Source organism: Thalassophryne amazonica, chromosome 6, assembly GCF_902500255.1.
Source record: "Thalassophryne amazonica chromosome 6, fThaAma1.1, whole genome shotgun sequence".
NCBI classification, from domain to species: domain Eukaryota; kingdom Metazoa; phylum Chordata; class Actinopteri; order Batrachoidiformes; family Batrachoididae; genus Thalassophryne; species Thalassophryne amazonica.
In genome coordinates, this window is record NC_047108.1 from 112,201,509 (window position 1) to 112,225,804 (window position 24,296).

Genomic DNA, 24,296 nt, shown 5'->3' on the forward strand with positions numbered 1-24,296 from the left:
CACTCCTCACTTGTCAGCACATTACCATGTGCATCTTTTACCACCCTAACCTGTTGCACATCCTTTCCAGCTCTGTCCCTTTGTCTGGCCAATCGGTACAAGTCCTTTTCTCCTTCCTTACTATTCAACTTCTTGTACAGCTCGCAATATGCCTTTTCCTTTGCTTTTGCCACTTCTCTTCTCGCCTTACGCTGCATCTCCTTGTACTCCTGTCTACTTTCTTCATCTCTCCGACTATCCCAAAACTTTTTCGCCAACCTCTTTCTCCTTATGCTTTCCTAGACCTCTTCATTCCACCACCAAGTCTCCTTGTCTTCCTTCCACTGTCCAGATGTCATACCCAGTACTTCCCTAGCTGTCTCCCTCACCACATCTGCAGTACTTTTCCAGTTGTCCAAAATTGCTTCCCCTCCAACTAGTGCTTCTCTCACCTGCTTGCTAAATTTCACACAGTCCTCCTCCTTCAGCTTCCACCATCTGATCCTTTGTTGAGCTCACTCTCTTCTTCTTCTTTACCTCTAAAGTCATCATACAAACAACCATCCTATGCCGTCTAGTGACACTCTCTCCTGCTACCACCTTACAGTCTGTGATTTCTTTTAGCTTGCATCTCCTATAAAGAATGTAGTCCACCTGTGTGCACCTTCCTCCACTCTTATAAGTTACCCTGTGCTCCTCCCTTTTCTTAAAGTAGGTATTCACCACAGCCATTTCCATCCTTTTTGCAAAATCAACTACCATCTGTCCTTCCCCATTCCTATCCTTGATACCATATCTACCCATTACTTCCTCATCACCTCTGTTCCCTTCACCAACATGCCCATTGAAGTCTGCTCCTGTCACCACTCTTTCATGCTTGGGCACAATCTCCACCACCTCATCTAACACACTCCAGAAATCTTCTTTCTCCTTCATCTCACAACCTACCTGTGGGGCATATGCACTGATGATATTCATCATCACCCCTTCAATTTCCAACTTCACACTCATCACCCTGTCAGACACTCGCTTAACCTCCAACACACTTTTAACATACTCTTCCTTTAAAATGACCCCAACACCATTTCTCTTCCTGTCCTCACCATGGTACAACAACTTGTACCCACCGCCGATGCTCCTGCTCTTACTTCCCTTCCACTTGGTCTCTTGCACACACACAATATGTCTACCTTTCTCCTCTCCATCATATCAGCCAGCTCTCTCCCTTTACCAGTCATACTACCAACATTCAAAGTCCCCACTCTCATTTCCACCCTTCTAGTTTTCTTCTCCCGCTGTTCGTGGCAACGTTTTCCTCCTCTTGTTCGTCGTCTTCGCCCAGCAATAGCCCAATTTCCACCGGCACCCTGTTGGGCAATAGCACTGGTGGCGGACGTTGTTAACCCGGGCCGCGACCGATCCAGTATGGGAATTCGATTCTGAGTCTGCATAGTTGGGTTGGCTTGTTTTACGCCAGATGCCCTTCCTGACGCAACCCTCCTCATTTATCCGGGCTTGGGACCGGCACTCAGAATGTACTGGCTGCACACCCCAAAGAGGCCACATTATAGGGTGAAAATAAAATATAATAAATAAACCAAACAGACACACACACACACACACACATAAGCCTGGCACCATTAATAGGGATGTCGGGGGGGGGGGATCGATTCACGTCCGAATGGCAATTCGTATTTATTACAATTCTGAATCAATCTAAAATGTCCAAGAATCGATTTTTAAAAAGCATTTGTTTAAACATTTTCTTGCTTACTCGCTGCGTGTACTGTTTGTCAGGCAGCGGCTTCTGTACTACAGCGTCCCCACTGGGGTGGGGGGGTTCCGGCGTGCTTCAAACACTCGTGAGCTGCAGAGTTCAGTGGCTGCAGCTTAGCATGGCGGACGAAGAGATAATTCAGCCAGCACCGTCTTTGCTGAAGGCAAATGTTTGGGCGCATTTTGGATTTTATTATTTGCTGCGTAAGAAGGAGCTTGACATGACTTATGCAGTGTGCAAAATCTGCAAAATGAAAGTCAAGTACTTCGGAAACGCTTCAAACAAGCAAGCCCACATGCTACGCCATCACCCGGAGCTAAAAGAGGGGAGCAGCGGTATCTGCCGACTACTGACCAGCGCTTCACTAAACTGCCAGCTAAATCAGAACGACCAAAGCAAATAAGTAAATTTACATCAAGAATCACTTGATTAACCTTGTAAAGCTGTATTTTCTTAAACATAAACACTTTTAAGCAATATAACTATTTCTTAGAGCTCTTTGAATCGAAAATCGATTCTGAATCGAATCGTCACCCCAAGAATCTGAATCGAATTGAATCGTGAGCTGTTGTACGATTCACATTTCTAACCATTAATAATGCGAAGTGTATGTGACGTGAGTCTTTACAGAGAAGAAGCTGACAAAACATATCGCCAAAACAGGTAGGCCAGTTTCAGGTCAATTCAGAAACTCTAAAACTCAAATCTACAGTGTTAAACCGATGAGGACCCACCCGTCTACACCACTGGTATTATCCTTTGAGCTACACTGAGCCACACATGAACCACTTTGACAAAACATTTTGCTCATGTTAATTACAAAATCTTCTAAGCCAGCAGCTGCTTTGTCAAAACCTTTTCATCTGTGACTCTGTTATCTTCTAAGCTACTGGGCCTCAGCTCGGACCCTCAAATGTGAGACATACAGTCACATAATGAGTTCAGGACAGTGAAGTGGACACCAAGTCTTTCACCTGAGTACAGAAAACTGCTGACCTGAGACACAAGCTGCGCTTGTCTTCTCCTGTCTTCTTTCTGCTGAAATAGTAAATACTGTCAACTAGACTGTCATTGTGTGATAAAGGGACAAGTAGATCAATTACATTACTGTGTGCACGTGAATCCATTTAAACATCTCACTGCTGCCTTTCAACAATTAGTGCAGCAGAAAACTGAAACAATCCTGCAAATGGTGATAGAAGCACCAAATTCGACACAACATACTCCTTAGACATTACTATTTTAGAAACACCGATTGGCCACTTGAATTTTCAATAGGCAGCCAGGTAGGGGTCACCATTGCACAGGGGTCAAAATGAAAGATGCTCCAATCATATTGAAAACTAGAAGCACTCAGAGTGCAAACCTCCGCCAAGGCCATGGGGTCACTGACGCCATAACATCTACACGCCGTGGAATCATTGAACCTAAAAAAGTGTAACAATGGTGTTTGCTCAGTAGTAAAAAAAGTTTCATCTGCTGTGACTGGATAGCATGTATCCTTAGCGCTTGGCATCAGTTTATTGCAACTTGCACCTTTCCCAGAAGCTACGGTCATCTGAGCACTGATATTGATATTGCATGTGCTTATAGACAAAAACAAGAGACAAAATTCAATTTATTATTCAACTAAACTGCAAATATATTAATTTTTTAACATTTATGAAACATTTCTCTAAACAAGGCCATAGGGTCACTGACCCTAAAGAGATTCCCTCCTTGGCACAGTGATCTATTTCTTTTTGTCTGTTTCTCTAAAATTGTATATAATAATCATTAGATTATTAATATATAAACAAAAATAAATTTAAGAACTATTACAATTTGAAAACAAATGCACCTGAATGTGATGACAGCTGCAACTGCTTAATGCTAATTTTTAACACTGAAAATGCCATAGACATGCTAATGCGTTAGCATCGGGATCCAGATCGTGATTCAGATCACTAAAATTTAATCAGTTGTTCCTCTTGTCATTTCCAACCACTCCACAAAATTTCATCAAAATCCGTTCAAACCTTTGAGTTATCCTGCTGACAGACAGACAGACAAACAAACCCGACTGAAAACATAACCTCCTTGGCAGAGGTAACTATACCACATTATTATCACTTTACCGGGACATTGCTGGGCCGGTATTGTAGATTTACGTTGACTATCTGGCTATACCCGCCCGGTGTGCGTAAACAAATGACGTCATAGCGTGCAGCTCAAGAACTGTCCGCAGAGGGGAAAAAAAATTGTCTGCAGAGGAAAAGATGAAAAGGCGAGAAGTGTGTTTTGGTCCCAATATGGATATTCCGGATGATTTTCTCATGGATAGTACGACAATGAACAGCAGCTAAAGCAACCAGCTTGATGAGGACGCACTGCCAAATTTAGAGAGCAGCGCGCACCAGGCTACACGTCAAAAGTTAAGTGAGCCAACTTTTTATGTACGCGTTAAGTGTTGTGTATCTCAGTAAAAAGTGATAATAATGCAAATAACATGCTGTTGTCATGCGGTATGCATTTTTCTGAGTCCCTCCATCCATCGCGTTGCCCGCAATGACAGTTATTTGCCCTCATCTAACTCAGGCGAATAGCCGTCATTTTGGGCAACTGGGCATGGACGTCAGACCTCTTGAAAATGCATACCACTCTCCAAAAGCATGTTATTGTATCATTATTAGTCTGATCACAAAAATTCCAAAACGGTATAGTTTGGACTATCTATGACTGAATGTTATGGAGTTATGGAGTAAAAACAGCAAATAATGTAGTATACTTTTCAACTGGCCTGGGTATTGATTCAAATTTCAAGAATCGATGTGATTCCATTTCTTAAGATTCAGAATCGATTATTTTGATTCAATATAGATTTGGATTAGTGTTATTAAAACAGGTTTTTTTTTAGCTGTTCCTGATTGTCTAGTTATGCAACATATATTAATATGTTGCATAACTTGTATTAACAAGTACAACCTCAATTCCAATGAAGTTGGGACGTTGTGTAAAATGTAAATAAAAACAGAATACAATGATTTGCAAATCCTCTTCAACCTACGAGTATATTCAATTGAATACACCACAAAGACAAGTTATTTAATGTCCAAACTGATAAACTTTATTGTTTTTGTGTAAATATTTGACAGTGGTATGTTTCCCACTGTGTTACATCACCTTTCCTTCTAACAACACTCAATAAGCGTTTGGGAACTGAGGACACTGTTGAAGCTTTGGAGGTGGAATTCTTTCCCATTCTTGCTTGATGTACAACTTCAGTTGTTCAACAGTCCAGGGTCTACGTTGTCGTATTTTGCGCTTCATAATGCACAAAATTACTAAAAGCCACACTGTTGTAACACGTGCAGAATGTGGCTTGGCATTGTCTTGCTGAAATAAGCGGGGACTTCCCTGAAAAAGTCATTGCTTGGATGGCAGCATGTGTTGCTCCAAAACCTGGATGTACCTTTCAGCATTGATGCTGTCATCACAGATGTGTAAGTTGCCCATGCCATGGGCACTAACGCACCCCCATACCATCACTGATGCTGGCTTTTGAACTTTGCGCTGGTAACAATCTGGATGGTCTTTTTCCTCTTTTGTCTGGAGGACACAATGCCCATGATTTCCAAAAACAATTTGAAATGTGGACTCATCAGACCACAGCACACTTTTCCACTTTGCATATGTCCATTTCAAATGAGCTCAGGCCTAGAGAAGGCGGCGGCATTTCTGGATGTTGTTGATCTATGGCTTTCGCTTTGCATGGCAGAGTTTTAACTTGCACTTGTAGATGTAGCGACGAACTGTGTTAACTGACAATGGTTTTCTGAAGTGTTCCTGAGCCCACGCGGTAAGATACTTTACACAATGTCAGTTTTTAATGCAGTGCCGCCTGAGGGATCGAAGGTCACGGGCATTCAATGTTGGTTTTCGGCCTTGCCGCTTATGTGTAGAAAGTTCTCCAGATTCTCTGAACGTTCTGATTATATTATGGACTGTAGATGATGGAATCCCTTGAATCCCTTGGAACTCCTTGCAGATGAATGTTGAGAAACATTGTTCTTAAACTGCTGGACTATTTTTTCACGCAGTTGTTCACGAAGTGGTGATCCTCGCCCCATCTTTGCTTGTAAATGGCTGAGCCTTTGGGGATGCTCCTTTTATACCCAATCATGGCACTCACCTGTTTCCAATTAACCTGTTCACCTGTGGAACGTTCCAAACAGGTGTTCTTTGAGCATTCATCAACTTACCCACTCTTTTGTTGCCCCTGTCCCAGCTTTTTTGAAATGTGTTACAGACATCCATTACAAAATGAGCAAACCTTTGCACAAAAACAAAAAAGTCTATCAGTTTGAACATTAAATATCTTGTCTTTGTGGTGTACTCAATTGAATATAGGTTGAAGAGGATTTGCAAATCATTGTATTGTGTTTTTTTTTTTTAATTTACATTTCTCACAACATCCCAACTTCATTGGAATTGGGGTTGTAGTTAATAATGATGGCTATAAGACTGGTGAAAATGGCAAGGACCAATCCCACTCCCAGGCTGACAGCCAAATATTTTTATTTTACAAACATGCTGTAGGGCAGAATTACTGAACAGAACCAGGGCAGCTAAAAGAGGGCACCAGAAGTCTCTACACCTAGTCCATTGCTCCTGACACATATTTCTACACACTATGTTTTGGCCTGATGCCTCATTTCTTTTGGCTTTAAAGCAAGGCTGTAACAAAGAGGAAAAAACTGTCTTTACTTCACAAAATTTGACCAATCAAAATGCAGGCAACAGTGTTTCAGAGAGTTATAAATTTCAAAATTTTCCAGGGGAGAATGCCACTGGTCTCCCCTACTTGTGTAGCATGCTGCAGGAGAACCCCCTTGAAAATTGAGGCCAATCCGTTTTTTCAAAAGAGTAAAAATTACTCATAACCATCCCAAAGACGTATCGTTATCTTTGGCTGCTTTCAGTGATGCCGGTATTTAGTTAGACTCTTTCTCTCCAATTGTTCTGTCTGAGTTATTTTCATTAGTTACTTCCTCCAAACCATCAACATGTCTATTAGACCCCATTCCTACCAGGCTGCTCAAGGAAGCCCTACCATTAATTAATGCTTCGATCTTAAATATGATCAATCTATCTTTATTAGTTGGCTATGTACCACAGGCTTTTAAGGTGGCAGTAATTAAACCATTACTTAAAAAGCCATCACTTGACCCAGCTATCTTAGCTAATTATAGGCCATCTCCAACCTTCCTTTTCTCCTCAAAAATTCTTGAAAGGGTAGTTGTAAAACAGCTAACTGATCATCTGCAGAGGAATGGTCTATTTGAAGAGTTTCAGTCAGGTTTTAGAATTCATCATAGTACAGAAACAGCATTAGTGAAGGTTACAAATGATCTTATGGCCTCAGACAGTGGACTCATCTCTGTGCTTGTTCTGTTAGACCTCAGTGCTGCTTTTGATACTGTTGACCATAAAATTTTATTACAGAGATTAGAGCATGCCATAGGTATTAAAGGCACTGCGCTGTGGTGGTTTGAATTATATTTATCTAATAGATTACAATTTGTTCATGTAAATGGGGAATCTTCTTCACAGACTAAGGTTAATTATGGAGTCCCACAAGGTTCTGTGCTAGGAGCAATTTTATTCACTTTATACATGTTTCCCTTAGGCAGTATTATTAGACGGCATTGCTAAAATTTTCATTGTTACGCAGATGATACCCAGCTTTATCTATCCATGAAGCCAGAGGACACACACCAATTAGCTAAACTGCAGGATTGTCTTACAGACATAAAGACATAGATGGCCTCTAATTTCCTGCTTTTAAACTCAGATAAAACTGAAGTTATTGTACTTAGCCCCACAAATCTTAGAAACATGGTGTCTAACCAGATCCTTACTCTGGATGGCATTACCCTGACCTCTAGTAATACTGTGACAAATCTTGGAGTCATTTTTGATCAGGATATGTCATTCAATGCGCATATTAAACAAATATGTAGGACTGCTTTTTTGCATTTGCGCAATATCTCAAATAGAAAGGTCTTGTCTCAGAGTGATGCTGAAAAACTAATTCATGCATTTATTTCCTCTAGGCTGGACTATTGTAATTCATTATTATCAGGTTGTCCTAAAAGCTCCCTGAAAAGCCTTCAGTTAATTCAAAATGCTGCAGCTAGAGTGCTGACAGGGACTAGAAGGAGAGAGCATATCTCACCCATATTGGCCTCTCTTCATTGGCTTCCTGTTAATTCTACAATAGAATTTAAAATTCTTCTTACTTATAAGGTTTTGAATAATCAGGTCCCATCTTATCTTAGGGACCTCATAGTACCATATCACCCCAATAGAGCGCTTCGCTCTCAGACTGCAGGCTTACTTGTAGTTCCTAGGGTTTGTAAGAGTAGAATGGGAGGCAGAGCCTTTCAGCTTTCAGGCTCCTCTCCTGTGGAACCAGCTCCCAATTCGGATCATTGAGACAGACACCCTCTCTACTTTTAAGATTAGGCTTAAAACTTTCCTTTTTGCTAAGGCTTATAGTTAGGGCTGGATCAGGTGACCCTGAACCATCCCTTAGTTATGCTGCTATAGACTTAGACTGCTGGGGGGTTCCCATGATGCACTGAGTGTTTCTTTCTCTTTTTGCTCTGTATGCACCACTCTGCATTTAATCATTAGTGATTGATCTCTGCTCCCCTCCACAGCATGTCTTTGTCCTGGTTCTCTCCCTCAGGCCCAACCAGTCCCAGCAGAAGACTGCCCCTCCCTGAGCCTGGTTCTGCTGGAGGTTTCTTCCTGTTAAAAGGGAGTTTTTCCTTCCCACTGTTGCCAAGTGCTTGCTCACAGGGGGTCATTTTGACCGTTGGGGTTTTTCCGTAATTATTGTATGGCCTTGCTTACAATATAAAGCACCTTGGGGCAACTGTTTGTTGTGATTTGGCGCTATATAAATAAAATTGATTTGATTTAATGTCTAAGGAGTATCTGTGACAACTTTGGTGCTTCTATCACCATTTGGAGGATTCCTCTGTAAATATTCTGTTATCTGCGGCACTAAATTTTATTACGTGACTGAAAGCGCACAGGCTGGATGGCACTTCTGACATTTCTTAGCACTCACACTAATGGAAACCATGTATAGTGGCACACAAGTTTGGGAACCCTTGGACTTTTACACATTTAAATTTTTATGGCATAAATTTAAAGAGAAGGAATTTGTCACAAATATAATAACATTAATAAAGTCAAGATCAGGTCTCCCACATGCCTTCTGGCAAACTGCATCTGAAATTTCACATCTTCCTTGTAACAAATCTTCTCCTCTGTTCCACTCACCATGAAGCTGTGGTGGTGACTGGTAACAACAGTCAAGTTCAAAACCAGTTACAGCCACAGACGCCCATAATGCCTTCAGAGCTGCCACGCGTGCCTTGATGGCTTCCCTCACTAGTTGTCTAGTTAAATCGTCACTCACTTTTTGAGAACTGCTTTGAGAGATTTATCAGACAGTTTTAAGACCTGTTCAGTAACTTAGAAATGTTCATGTGTCCAGACTTGTCTCAAGAAAACTGGCTCTAAAAGTGATGACTTGGTTGTGTTATACTAAATTGTGTACATGCTTATAAGTATGAATAATGGAATAATATATGAATGCATTCTATTGTTTGGACTTTGATGTAATGTTGATACTTATAAAATTTTGTAGCGATTTGTCGTAAAAGCCCAAGTTACCAAACTTTTGCACATCATTGGACTCGACTGCTTTCAGCAGCTGCATTTCACCTGTGCCAAAGAAACAATTCACATCTCCAAGTTTTTCAATTTAATCTACCAATATCATCATCTGTTTTGTACTTAAATACTACCAACTGTCCATATACCTCAAACAGTCTGATCATAAAGGAGCAATACACACACTTTACCAGCAAGTGATAGTGAATAAACAGTATAAAAGTCTGTCTGACCTTCATATTTCTGTTGACACACCCATTAAAACTCATAGTATATAATTTAGATAACAGCATGGAGGAAATGTATTTATTTATTCATTCATTTTAATTTCAGAGCAGCAAATGTACTTGAGTTCAAGAGTCAGTATGATTCATATTTCATCTGGAAATAATTACTGGTTTAAACATTTCATATAATAAAGATGTTACAATGCGAAAGCAGACAAAACATACTTAGGAATATTTTAGATAGGAATATTTTAGAATAGGTCTCTCTCTTCTAAGTCCCTGTTGGTAAATGATATAATAATTGATCAACATATTGATTTATTCTGCCTTACAGAAACCTGGTTACAGCAGGATGAATATGTTAGTTTAAATGAGTCAACACCCCCGAGTCACACTAACTGTCAGAATGCTCGTAGCACAGGCCGAGGCGGAGGATTAGCAGCAATCTTCCATTCCATCTTATTAATTAATCAAAAACCCAGACAGAGCTTTAATTCATTTGAAAGCTTGACTCTTAGTCTTGTCCATCCAAATTGGAAGTCCCAAAAACCAGTTTTATTTGTTATTATCTATCGTCCACCTGGTCGTTACTGTGAGTTTCTCTGTGAATTTTCAGACCTTTTGTCTGACTTAGTGCTTAGCTCAGATAAGATAATTATAGTGTGCGATTTTAACATCCACACAGATGCTGAGAATGACAGCCTCAACACTGCATTTAATCTATTATTAGACTCTATTGGCTTTGCTCAAAAAGTAAATGAGTCCACCCACCACTTTAATCATATCTTAGATCTTGTTCTGACTTATGGTATGGAAATAGAAGACTTAACAGTATTCCCTGAAAACTCCCTTCTGTCTGATCATTTCTTAATAACATTTACATTTACTCTGATGGACTACCCAGCAGTGGGGAATAAGTTTCATTACACTAGAAGTCTTTCAGAAAGCGCTGTAACTAGGTTTAAGGATATGATTCCTTCTTTATGTTCTCTAATGCCATATACCAACACAGTGCAGAGTAGCTACCTAAACTCTGTATGTGAGATAGAGTATCTCGTCAGTAGTTTTACATCCTCATTGAAGACAACTTTGGATGCTGTAGCTCTCTGAAAAAGAGAGCTTTAAATCAGAAGTGTCTGACTCCATGGTATAACTCACAAACTCGTAGCTTAAAGCAGATAACCCGTAAGTTGGAGAGGAAATGGCGTCTCACTAATTTAGAAGATCTTCACTTAGCCTGGAAAAAGAGTCTGTTGCTCTATAAAAAAGCCCTCCGTAAAGCTAGGACAGCTTTCTACTCATCACTAATTGAAGAAAATAAGAACAACCCCAGGTTTCTTTCAGCACTGTAGCCAGGCTGACAAAGAGTCAGAGCTCTATTGAGCTGAGTATTCCATTAACTTTAACTAGTAATGACTTCATGACTTTCTTGCTAACAAATTTTAACTATTAGAGAAAAAATTACTCATAACCATCCCAAAGACATATCGTATCTTTGGCTGCTTTCAGTGATGCCGGTATTTGGTTTAGACTCTTTCTCTCAGATTGTTCTGTTTGAGTTATTTTCATTAGTTACTTCATCCAAACCATCAACATGTCTATTAGACCCCATTCCTACCAGGCTGCTCAAGGAAGCCCTACCATTATTTAATGCTTCGATCTTAAATATGATCAATCTATCTTTATTAGTTGGCTATGTACCACAGGCTTTTAAGGTGGCAGTAATTAAACCATTACTTAAAAAGCCATCACTTGACCCAGCTATCTTAGCTAATTATAGGCCAATCTCCAACCTTCCTTTTCTCTCAAAAATTCTTGAAAGGGTAGTTGTAAAACAGCTAACTGATCATCTGCAGAGGAATGGTCTATTTGAAGAGTTTCAGTCAGGTTTTCGAATTCATCATAGTACAGAAACAGCATTAGTGAAGGTTACAAATGATCTTCTTATGGCCTCGGACAGTGGACTCATCTCTGTGCTTGTTCTGTTAGACCTCAGTGCTGCTTTTGATACTGTTGACCATAAAATTTTATTACAGAGATTAGAGCATGCCATAGGTATTAAAGGCACTGCGCTGCGGTGGTTTGAATCATATTTGTCTAATAGATTACAATTTGTTCATGTAAATGGGGAATCTTCTTCACAGACTAAAGTTAATTATGGAGTTCCACAAGGTTCTGTGCTAGGACCAATTTTATTCACTTTATACATGCTTCCCTTAGGTAGTATTATTAGACGGTATTGCTTAAAATTTCATTGTTACGCAGATGATACCCAGCTTTATCTATCCATGAAGCCAGAGGACACACACCAATTAGCTAAACTGCAGGATTGTCTTACAGACATAAAGACATGGATGACCTCTAATTTCCTGCTTTTAAACTCAGATAAAACTGAAGTTATTGTACTTGGCCCCACAAATCTTAGAAACATGGTGTCTAACCAGATCCTTACTCTGGATGGCATTACCCTGACCTCTAGTAATACTGTGAGAAATCTTGGAGTCATTTTTGATCAGGATATGTCATTCAAAGAGCATATTAAACAAATATGTAGGACTGCTTTTTTGCATTTACGCAATATCTCTAAAATCAGAAAGGTCTTGTCTCAGAGTGATGCTGAAAAACTAATTCATGCATTTATTTCCTCTAGGCTGGACTATTGTAATTCATTATTATCAGGTTGTCCTAAAAGTTCCCTAAAAAGCCTTCAGTTAATTCAAAATGCTGCAGCTAGAGTACTGACGGGGACTAGAAGGAGAGAGCATATCTCACCCATATTGACCTCTCTTCATTGGCTTCCTGTTAATTCTAGAATAGAATTTAAAATTCTTCTTCTTACTTATGAGGTTTTGAATAATCAGGTTCCATCTTATCTTAGGGACCTCGTAGTACCATATCACCCCAATAGAGCGCTTCACTCTCAGACTGCAGGCTTACTTGTAGTTCCTAGGGTTTGTAAGAGTAGAATGGGAGGCAGAGCCTTCAGCTTTCAGGCTCCTCTCCTGTGGAACCAGCTCCCAATTCAGATCAGGGAGACAGACACCCTCTCTACTTTTAAGATTAGGCTTAAAACTTTCCTTTTGCTAAAGCTTATAGTTAGGGCTGGATCAGGTGACCCTGAACCATCCCTTAGTTATGCTGCTATAGACGTAGACTGCTGGGAGGTTCCCATGATGCACTGTTTCTTTCTCTTTTTGCTCTGTATGCACCACTCTGCATTTAATCATTAGTGATCGATCTCTGCTCCCCTCCACAGCATGTCTTTTTCCTGGTTCTCTCCCTCAGCCCCAACCAGTCCCAGCAGAAGACTGCCCCTCCCTGAGCCTGGTTCTGCTGGAGGTTCTTCCTGTTAAAAGGGAGTTTTTCCTTCCCACTGTAGCCAAGTGCTTGCTCACAGGGGGTCGTTTTGACCGTTGGGGTTTTACATAATTATTGTATGGCCTTGCCTTACAATATAAAGCACCTTGGGGCAACTGTCTGTTGTGATTTGGCGCTATATAAAAAAAATTGATTGATTGATTGATTGATTTCAACTACAATGATTATGTAGTGGTGCAAATTTAATGAAGTCATCAAGCAATATGTGTTATTTGTAAAGCAGGGAATTATTTCATAAGATAAGGTTTTAGTGCTCAACGGTTCACATTATTGTTAAAACAAATTACATTACTAAGCGTCTTGAGGCAGCTTTGCTGTGATTTGGCGCTATACACATGAAATAAATTGAAATTACATACATATATTTGATAAAACAATCAAAAAATATAAACATTTGATATTTTGTGCAAATCTGTAATTACTTGAAAGCTGACTTCTTATTTTTAGCCATGAGCCAGGGTCAGATTTGACTGAATATCTTTTAAGCCACTCAGCGGTGGGTACTTTTTATCATGTGCGCATAAAAAGGTTGTGTTATGGAAATGGTTATTTGATGCACATAGCAGAAATTTTATTGTAATACAAAAACAGGCTCTTTGGTTATTTCATCAAACTAAATCAACTGTTCATTTTCTTTAAAACTACTTAAAATATCAAATTACTGTGACGGGCTTTGTTATTGTTGAGGGGATTCAGGAAGAAGAGCATCATCTATTTCTGCAAATGAGCTCTTCAGATAGTATTTACACAGTTTCCTCTTGCTATTGTAATCATATTACCAAAATTAAAAACAAAAAACCACAGTCTATCAATGGTGAGAGACACCTTTTCCCATTTTTGCATAAGCCTAAATTAATATTTTCTTTAAAACTGATGCATTTCAAGCATGAATTTTTAAATTAATGGAAGGGAGAGAAACAAAGAAGCCAAAATCTAGCATAACATACCTTGACTGCTGTCCTCCTCTGTACTACTGAAATCATCCTCATAGTATGTGTTTGAATCTGTGGAGGCGCTGGCATCACTGCTCACTGAGCCCTTCCGCTGGCGCTGCAGCACACAAGCCTAAAGAAACCAAATGTTACACTTTCAAGGACCAGTTTTGTGTCCCCATCCCCCCAATTACCCACTATTTTTGCAAGGGATACCTGAGGAGTTTGGTGTTGTCCATTCCCTCACAAATAATGATTCAAAACTTTTATTTAAAAATTATTAATAAGTAAATCTTTTGTCTGCTCCCTTGTTTGCACTCTTGGAATTGGCACAAGTTTTACGCCAGGTGCCCTTCCTGACGCAACTCCACATTACATGGAAAAATGTGGCAGGGGTGGGGTTTGAACCAGGAACCTTCTGCACTGAAATCATTTGGCCCTGCCTATTCAAACATTATTATTTTTATTTAAATTTTTTAAAATAAACTCTTAAAGTAGACCTGCATTGAAATAAATGTGGTCAGATTTCAGAAAGAAATAGCTGATATGTATTTATAAGACCCTTGTGAATGCAGTAAAGTAAATCTGTAAGCCCAAATTTGTATTTCAGCGGAGAAATCTTCGTTTAAAAATGACAAATTTGCAGCTAAAATTTAGCCCTCTGTGAAAACAGTTTGTACAGCCGTATCATTTCCATGACGTCAGGGACAAGACAACGCGCTCCAGCCTTCAGTCCGATCCCGCACTGAAATTGATTTTATCTGTTAGTAATGTTACTTATACACGTCCTGGTTTCAACATCCAAAAGTAAGCTGCAATGAATGTGAGATACAGATATGTGTGCTCAGATCAGCAACGACATCGACAGCGGGCGCCGTTCTTCCTCTCCCGCTCTCTGCCTCCGCTGCGCTTATTAAGTCTGCGGGCTCGTTAATCGCTGACGCGGGCCACTTACACCGCCTGTGTCTGCTTTGCAGCCGGTGTTGTGCCACATTCAGCGCACAACACCGGCATCACCTCTGTCTACTGAATGGAGCTGCAGCACACTTGGCACAAGTCCTGAGATTACGCTCGCTGTTTTAATGCGAAGCGGCGGTACACCTGTTGCTGCAAGGACAGACTTCTTGCAGCAAAATCCACAGCACCGCACCTCTCGGCAATCGGAGCCCCAGAGCTCCATGGACGCTGAGAGACGTTTATATATTTTTAATGACTGGGATTCTTTGCGGGTCTCGCCTCCATATCCCGCGATGGTACCGGAGGCGAAAGACAGTAGATTTTCATTGCGACACCACTCAATCAAACGGGAGTATGAAAAAGTCCCCCAAAATAATTTTCAAGCACAAATAAAAGAAATGTGTACTCACCAAACGTGCCGCAAGACAATATGAAGTTTTAAAAAAAGTAGATCCTTCCGTATAAGACAAGAAAAAGGTGCAGATGCAAACTGACGTAAATCCACAAATTACAATTGGCGCAATGCATGCTGGGAGAGGGTCTTGTCCGTGACGTCTCGGCAGCGTCCATGATGAGAGGGACAGCTTGCGGAGGGCTAAATGTTAGCTGTAAATTTGTCATTTTCAAATGAAGATTTCTCTGTTGAATGACAGATCTGGGCTTGCAGATTTACTTTACTACATTCAGAAGGATCTCATGTGTAAATGTAAGTCATTTTTTGTTAAAAAAATCTGACTGCATTTTTTTCAATGCAGGTCTCCTTTAAGCTAGAGCTGGAATTGCACTTACCAGTTTTTGGGAATACATACCACCCCACACACACACACACACACACACACACACACACACACACACACACACACACACACACACACACACACACAAGCATCATGAAAGGCTGTGGTCTATATTTTCTAAGCTGGTGAGTAAACTTATGACACTTGCATACACTCATGTAAGTAACTACACCAGCTAAAGCAGGTCTATCTATTATTTGTTAGCAGAATTACTGAAACTCTAAAGAACTGACTTCAACAAAACAACATGAAAGCAGGTTTGTCTGATGATAAAGTGGATTTAAATTTATTTTTGCCCCACAAGCCAATTCAATGTAGCATTTATTTATTTACAATACAAAAGTAAAAGGTTTTGATATGAGTGTTAACACTGGTGGAACCTTTTTGTAAGAAGTGGAGAGGAGAGTGAAGAGTAAATTGGTCAGTGGCACAGAGTCGATCAGCCTTTGGACCCTCTGGATGGAGGTACTCTGGGCCATGATGTTGAGCTCTGCTGGTGGCCCATCACTTGCCCAGCTCTAAAGGTGGGGGGAGAAAAAGGCTTAAGAAATGCAGCAGTCCAATTTTCCAGTGCACTCTTTGCAAACATCACACTCACATTCACTTTTAGTATTTCACACCTTATTTAGCAAAATGTTTGAGTCACACAACATATAGAGCCAATCACATGATTTAGCAATCACTAGCATCAAGGTCAGAATTAATCAAACATTATTTTTTTAAGAGAAGCCTCGGGACTTGTCATGGAATCTTGGATGAGAACTCATACACTGTACTCATAACAGCAACGTCTTTTTGTTGTTCAGAGAATGAAATTAGAGATTTTTTTGACATGGAAACACACTCTTGAAACCAGCAGAAAGCGCATGTCTACAGTCTCGACAGTCAGGACAATTAGTATCAGAGCAGAAATATTCTCGCTTTAACTTCCCATTCACGTACGCATCGTTTGCCATCTCGGTTGTATATGTCCTCAGAAATTAATGCTACGGGTCTGCAAGACGCATTATAAACATGAACAATGGGGGCAGTATCGGGATGATCGTCATAAAAAAAAAAGAGTAAATGTTAAATGGACTGCATTTATATAGCTCTTTTCCATCTTCATTAGATGCTCAAAGCACTTTACAATGATGCCTCACATTCACCCATTCACACAAACACACTCACACACTGATGTCAGGGTGCTGCTATGCAAGGTGCTCACTACACACCAGGAGCAACTTGGGGATTAAGGACCTTTCCCAAGGGCCTTAGAGATTTTTCAGTCAGGCTGGGGTTTGAGCTGAGTATCCTCTGGTCTCAAGCATAATGCTTAACCACTAGACCATCACCTCCCCAAAGAAGGAAAAAAAGGGGGGGGACAGAAAGTTTTGAAGAGAAATTGTATGACCAAGTCTGCAATTACCTGCAACTGCATGACGTGTCATTGCTGTTGCACAGTAACATATATGCTTGTCAGAACAGCTTGCATGAGATCATGAAGGTTTTAGGACTCAAAGTGGAAACAGAAGTTCGGTCAGTGACAATCAGGTTCTTGGTCACCTCCCTAACTAAGGCCCTTCTCCCCCGTTCGCTTAATTTAGAAAGGTGGCCGGCTCTAGGAAGAGTCCTGGTGGATCTGAACTTCTTCCATTTACAGATGATGGAGGCCACTGTGCTCATTGGCACCTTCAAAGCAGCAGAAATGTTTCTGTACCCTTTCCCAGATTTGTGCCTCCAGACAATCCTGTCTCAGAGGTCTACAGACAATTCCTTTAACTTCATGTTTGGTTTGTGCTCTGACTGTCAACTGGGGGATGTTATATGTAGACAGGTGTGTGCCAGGGCTGGGTGATATGACCTAAAATTCATACTGCTGTATAAATTACTTGAAGACTTACCCTGTGCAAGGCCTCAACTTGAAGATCCTGAAATAGTGAAGTCAGAAGTTTGATGGCGTGATTGGCGAGGATTACAGATAAGACTCCAAACCCTTGGTGTCTTGGGACACACACACACACACACACACACACACACACACACACACACACACACACACACACACACACACACACACACACACACACACACACACACACACACACACACACACACACACACACAGAGTTGGTGAGAAATTGAAATATGAAGGCTCTTATTAAACTTCTATTATTTTCTGCTATGTGAAATTATCACCCAGTGGACACATTAATAGTCTTATGACTCATAAACACAGTCTGGGAATGTTTCGTAAAAACACAAAAGGGACAGGAGACCATCTACCTACATCCAACACTGTCTATGAAGTTTAGTTTAATTTATTTGTATTAGTATTTACCCTTTGCCAGGACCAAGTTTTGGTGATCCTGCTCCATCCTTGGTGCGAGCAGCGATGTCTCGGACTCGCAGGGCAGCCAGAGGGTCTTTTTCTTTTCCTTTATCTGCCAGTGCAGTGGGGCTCAGATTAAGGATTAAGTATAAACTGTTCAAAAGGCACCAGGCTCCAAGCAGCTGGAAGTTCTGATAATGCTGCAGAACACAAATTCACAAAACTTATTATGACCACTTCCTTTGGGAACACTGCGGTAACAGAACAAAAAAACAAAAAAAAATCAAACTGCACCATAATTCAAGCGTTTAACTCAACAGTAAAACTTCCAACCAGGTAGACAATGAACCTGCGTTATATAATTAAATCATTTTTGTATTCTCATGAGATGGTTACTCACCTCTCCTCCAGCTCGGCGGGAGTTACTGATAGCTTGTCCAATCATTTCATAGATCTCAAGCTGTTACAAACACAAATATGTCCTCATTAGCATTTCAATGTATTTGTTTCAAATATCCTCATTAAGCACAAAGTAAAGGTGCCTGAAACGAGCATGTTTTTGGTTCATGCAACAGCATGACCTGTGTCATGATGTGTCGTGCTGGAGAGTAAACTCGTCTTTAACTGGTGCAGACAGGATGCCAGAGGGGCGCCGGTGCGTGATATTGTGCACAGAGAATTATGAAATGTTTAAAAAAAATCTTTCATGTACAAATGTCGTGCTATGTTGCGCGATCTAATCTCCAACACGAAGTGCAGTTCGTCAAGTGGCGTAAAGAAAAACTGAACAGAGCGAGTGGTGACGTCAGCGGGTCACATCAGAGCACAGCTTGTCTGAAGGATTATAACAAGAAGTTAAATTTGTTACATGGATGCTCAGGAGGAAAAAAAAAAAAAGACAGCAATGTGATTCATCTATAATATTCAAGACAGCAAAAGTTACTCCGAACACAGTAAGCGTTTGGAAAAGGGGGGGGGGGGTGGGGGGGGAATTTTGAAATTTTGAGATTTTAAGTGCCCTGTGGTACATTCTGGTGCATTCTTTGGACTAAATTTGGACCTGAAACAGCTGTTAAATTTCTCTTGTGATCTCATGCAGTATGACACAACATGTGGCTTTGGAATGCATGTTGTGCCATCTTGTAGGAGCATGTACAGAATATAACACAATAGTTTACAAATATAGCTAAATCTTGATGAAAACTTTATTTAGTTTGTTTTTGATTGGGATCAAAGACTAAGCAATTACAAAATCATAAGTCTCAACTAATATGTTATAAATAACTTCATAACTGCTTTCAAACTAGGTAAAGAGATATATCATTAATACTGATGAGATTCTGCCTAATCAACTGACATGCCATCACAGATGACATTACTATGTATACACATTATCATAGTAAATGCATATTAAGTCACAATATTTCTCTACTCAGAACACTGACATGGTCATTTTATAGCTAGAGTGTCAGCTTTTACACCCACCCCCCCAACACCACCTGCGCAAAACTTTTTGAATTCTAGAAGCTCTGAAATGCAATCTGGGACTATTCCAGACAAACTGTAGTGAGTGCAACATCCATTTTAGTGAGAAAAAAACAACTTTCGTTATTCAAATTCATTCCAGTAATATTCTGCCCTTACTAAGCAGCAGCAGTTTTCTACCTTAGCAGATAGTTCTGGAGGAAATCACTGAAGTAATTAACAAATTGAATTTTACAAACTGTCATTAAACTTAAAACAGGGATGAAGTGGAGGTGTAAGAGTCACTAGGTGTTCACAGAAAACATTTATTTCTATATTTATTTATGTTAATTGTTAGTTGGTTTTATATTTTCTGTTGTGTTTTTTTATCAGGTTCTTTGTCTCTTTCTTTAAAATTGTATTGTAGCATAATTAGTTATTACTATTATTATTGTTGTTGCTATTATTATTATTATCTAAACAAAAATAAATTAAAAAAATATTACAGTTTGTAATACATTTGACTCTTCTACGACAAACGCTGAGCCATTATTATACAGAAAACAAACGCACACAAATGTGCTGATTATTTCAACAGTTCTTTTAGTCAGACAGGAAAGATTGTTTTACCTGCTTTACATGTTTCGGCTACTTCCTGTAGCCTTCCTCAGAAGCGTCACAAGATGGGGAAGTGACGTGTCTTATAGGCTGCTACTTCTTGATTTGGCCAGACAGCAGGGGAAACTTATGCCCCCTACTGTCTGACGTCTTCTCCAGGACGGCATCCCATGTATGTGATAGGGTGTAGGCCCCTCATCTCGATTCATGCTTCTTGGACCTCGCTTGTGGATCTCGATGGCCTCTCTGATCCAGCAGTGGTATTTGTTGCTTTCAGCACGTATGACCCTGGCATTGGTCCAGTCCATGATGTGTTTTTTCCTCTTGCAATGGTCGGATATGGCTGATTTGAGCTTTTCCTGCTCGGCTTGTTCTTTTATTGCTCGTTTGTCTATTGGCTGTCTCTTTTTCACATTCTTTTTGATGTTCATTTTTCCTTGTTCCGAATTGTCTCCCCAATGTATGTGTTGTTGCATGATAAGCATGGTATTTCATATATTACATCGCATTTATGTTCTGGTTTTATTTTGTCCTTGGGCCTAACTAAAAGCTGTCTGAGTTTGGTGTGTGGTTTGACCGGTGTATTAATATTGTATTTTTTCATGACTCTCTGGATGCGTTCAGTGACCCCCCTGAAATATGGCAGTGTGACTATGACCGGTTTGTTTTTGTTGAGTGTTCTTTTTCTTCTTTTGTACATGTTTTTCTGTGTTTTGTACCTGTTTTTTACCTTTTTCTATTGCCCATTGTGGATACTGGCAGTTGGTGAGTGCATTGTGTATGTGTGTCTCCTCCTCTTCCCTGTCCTGTGTATCTGTGACTATAGTGGCCCGGTTGTACAGTGTTCTGACTACTGACAGCTTATGTTCTGTGGGGTGTGCTGATGTCCAGAGCAAATATTGGTCCGTGTGTGTGGGTTTCCTGTGTATTTTAAGTTTGATACTGCCGTCTGTGTTGTGGTGTATTTTTAAACGTCTAGTGTATTTTTAAACGTTTAGATGTCAGACAGTAGGGGGTGTAAGTTCCCCCTGCTGTCTGGCCAAATCAAGAAGTAGCAGCCTATAAGACACGTCACTTCCCCATCTTGTGATGCTTCTGAGGAAGGCTACAGGAAATAGCCAAAACATGTAAAGCAGGTAAAACAATCTTTGCTGTCTGACTAAAAGAACTGTTGAAACAGTTAACTTAAGAAGACAGTATGAAATTTCACAAATGTTCAAACGTGCTGAGATGCGAACAGCTTAATGCTAAAGCGAAATAAAACCACAAAGCAGCGGGTCGGATCAATGCTTCATTGCTTCAAGCTTCAAAAGAAGAGCCACGCTGCAGAAACTGTTGATTACAGACCCTGCAGGGGTCCTGTAATCAACGTAGAGACATAATCATTTTCCCGACAAACACCCCCCAAAACAACGGCCACTCTGAAGGACCGATAAGTGAACCATTAAGCAAAAAGCTATTGATGTTGGTGGATCGAATCATTTCTTAACGATACCCGAAGAGAACCGGGTTTCAATACCCAACCTTACTAAGCATTACATTTATCATACAACAAAACCAAAATATCACAGAATTTAATTGTTTAATTTATATCAGTGTTAAATTATTGCCATACCTGTATTCATCTTGTGTAATATTGGAAATAAACCATGAGAAACTGATGAAGTAGAAAATTTGTTAAACGATGCTATGAGATTTGGCGCGGGAAGCAGGCAGGAAATTGTTTGGAATTGAATTGTTTCTTTCAGACGGCAAGAATTTACAGAAAGACGGAAAACCGTCCAAAGACGGCGAATAAGCATCCTTGCTGTTATAAACATACTTTAACAGCTGCACACAAGAAGCAAAGAACACACAACTGTTTTATCAAGCCACGACAATGTAAACAAGTCAAATAATTACCTTTTCAGATGGCTCAAAATGCTTTCTGCAGCTTGTTAGGCACGTGCGTGCACACGAACAGCTCTGGCTGCAGCCTCCTCTGTGATTCAGGCAGTGATTAGAGCCATTTTCAACAGCCAATTTGCAGAAAAAAATGATTAATCCACCACAAAATTATTTAATATACGCAGCGTCCAGCGCAGAGCACATGGCAGCCGGTAGAACAAAGAACGTCGTCCAGCTGTGAACACAGCGGGTGGGATCGTCACGACACAGTTCGTGCTATTGCGCGAGTCTCAGGCATGCTTGTTTCAGTGCACCTTAACACTTTACATGATCTCCAGCTTTGAGGACCCACTGTCTATTTTAAACCCATCTCTAGAAATAACCATTCTAAAAATCTCATATATATCAACATTTAACAAAATGTTAACCTCTGCCAGTGACCTTGACTTTTGAGCCAACCAAAAATCAAACTAATTTGTCCATGGCTGCTCCTCAATCTGTCCACCAAGTTTGATCCTGGTTAGACACAGAGGAATGAGCACAATACCCCAGTGTGCACTACCATGTGCTTGACTGTAAAAAGAGGAGCTACAATGCAGTAGCACCCCAGCCTGAGACTGCAGTTATGCAAAAACATACATTTAGAAATGTTAGAAGTGAACTTAACATATGAGCATTTATTAAGAATGTTGTAATCATAATACTCACACATTTCTGCACAATAGTAGCTGCGTCATTTTCATAGTCTTCCTCTTTAGTCCCAGTAGAAGCAGAACGGAGCTGTAAGCCGCTGCCCACCTGCAGAATGGCCATGCACGTTGCCACACTCACTCCTAGGAGAGAACACAGAAAAGTGGCATTGTGTGTACCTACCTTCAAGAATGAAAGAGGCAAGGTATAATCTACAGTAGCAATTTTAGCAATTCCATTAGACTTTGCCCCTGGTGGCCACGGTTATAATCAAAATGCACCCAACATCAAAAAAGAACAAGCGTTGCTTTTGAGTAAACTTCTAGACATCTGCGAGTGAAGTACCTACCAGCATAGAGACAGCTCAAAGCCAGCACAGTCATATCCAGTAACCTCCCTGGTGTCAAAGGTTCCAGCACAGGTAGGGAAAGTGTGTCCAAAGCCATGGTTACATCTATTACCAATGAATGAAATCTGTAAGAAAACATAAAAGAATGCATATATTTCTGTTTGAATAAAGTAACAAGTTAAATACGCTACTTCCACACTTACGTGATGCATTCACTAACTCAGGTAGAAGCAAAAATGGCAAATATTATGACTGCCAATGCCACACCTAACCAGGCCCTAACAAAAGGCAAACTTTTCCAAACACCACAGCACAGTACTCTGAAGAAGATATAAATAAAAACAGGGCTTCTACAGATTAAGGAAAGATAGATTTAAGGCTTTTTAATACCAGTCAGAATAAAATTTAACACCAATTTTACAATACCCAAAAATGGGAGGGGGTGGGGTGGGGGGGTTGTTCAAATGGCTGAGGGTTCGGGACAAGTTTGCCCAAATATGTATTGTAGCAGAGAACTACACTACTTTTAAGATTAGGCTTAAAACTTTCCTTTTTGCTAAAGCTTATAGTTAGGGCTGGATCAGCTGACCCTGAACCATCCCTTAGTTATGCTGCTATAGACGTAGACTGCTGGGGGGTTCCCATAATGCACTGTTTCTTTCTCTTTTTGCTCTGTATGCACCACTCTGCATTTAATCACTAGTGATCGATCTCTGCTCCCCTCCACAGCATGTCTTTTTCCTGGTTCTCTCCCTCAGCCCCAACCAGTCCCAGCAGAAGACTGCCCCTCCCTGAGCCTGGTTCTGCTGGAGGTTTCTTCCTGTTAAAAGGGAGTTTTTCCTTCCCACTGTAGCCAAGTGCTTGCTCACAGGGGGTCGTTTTGACCGTTGGGGTTTTACATAATTATTGTATGGCCTTGCCTTACAATATAAAGCGCCTTGGGGCAACTGTTTGTTGTGATTTGGCGCTATATTAAAAAAAATTGATTGATTGATTGAGAACATTGGAACATGGTCACTAGTTTAGGGCACATTACAAAAACCTTCCCTGAAAAGACAATTTTCATTAAATATACACATTCCCATGTTGTTACATAAGTTATGTCTCTGCGTTCTGTCAGCAAACAAAAGAGGTTTCTTGGTTCCACCATCTCATAAGGATATGCAAAGCTTTCAGTGCATTTTTTTAACCAATAAACA

The 24,296-nt window shown here is 40.3% G+C and overlaps 1 protein-coding gene across 1 annotated transcript in view; it reads right to left on the reverse strand.

Annotated features, from left to right (window-relative positions):
• ubr4 (ubiquitin protein ligase E3 component n-recognin 4) overlaps positions 1–24,296 on the reverse strand; it is a 181,892-nt gene that overhangs the window by 140,191 nt on the left and 17,405 nt on the right. Inside the window, 7 exon segments of the mRNA XM_034173148.1 lie at positions 14,040–14,157; positions 16,159–16,296; positions 17,662–17,761; positions 18,099–18,289; positions 18,490–18,549; positions 22,767–22,891; positions 23,098–23,222. Coding sequence (XP_034029039.1) covers positions 14,040–14,157; positions 16,159–16,296; positions 17,662–17,761; positions 18,099–18,289; positions 18,490–18,549; positions 22,767–22,891; positions 23,098–23,222 — 857 coding nt within the window.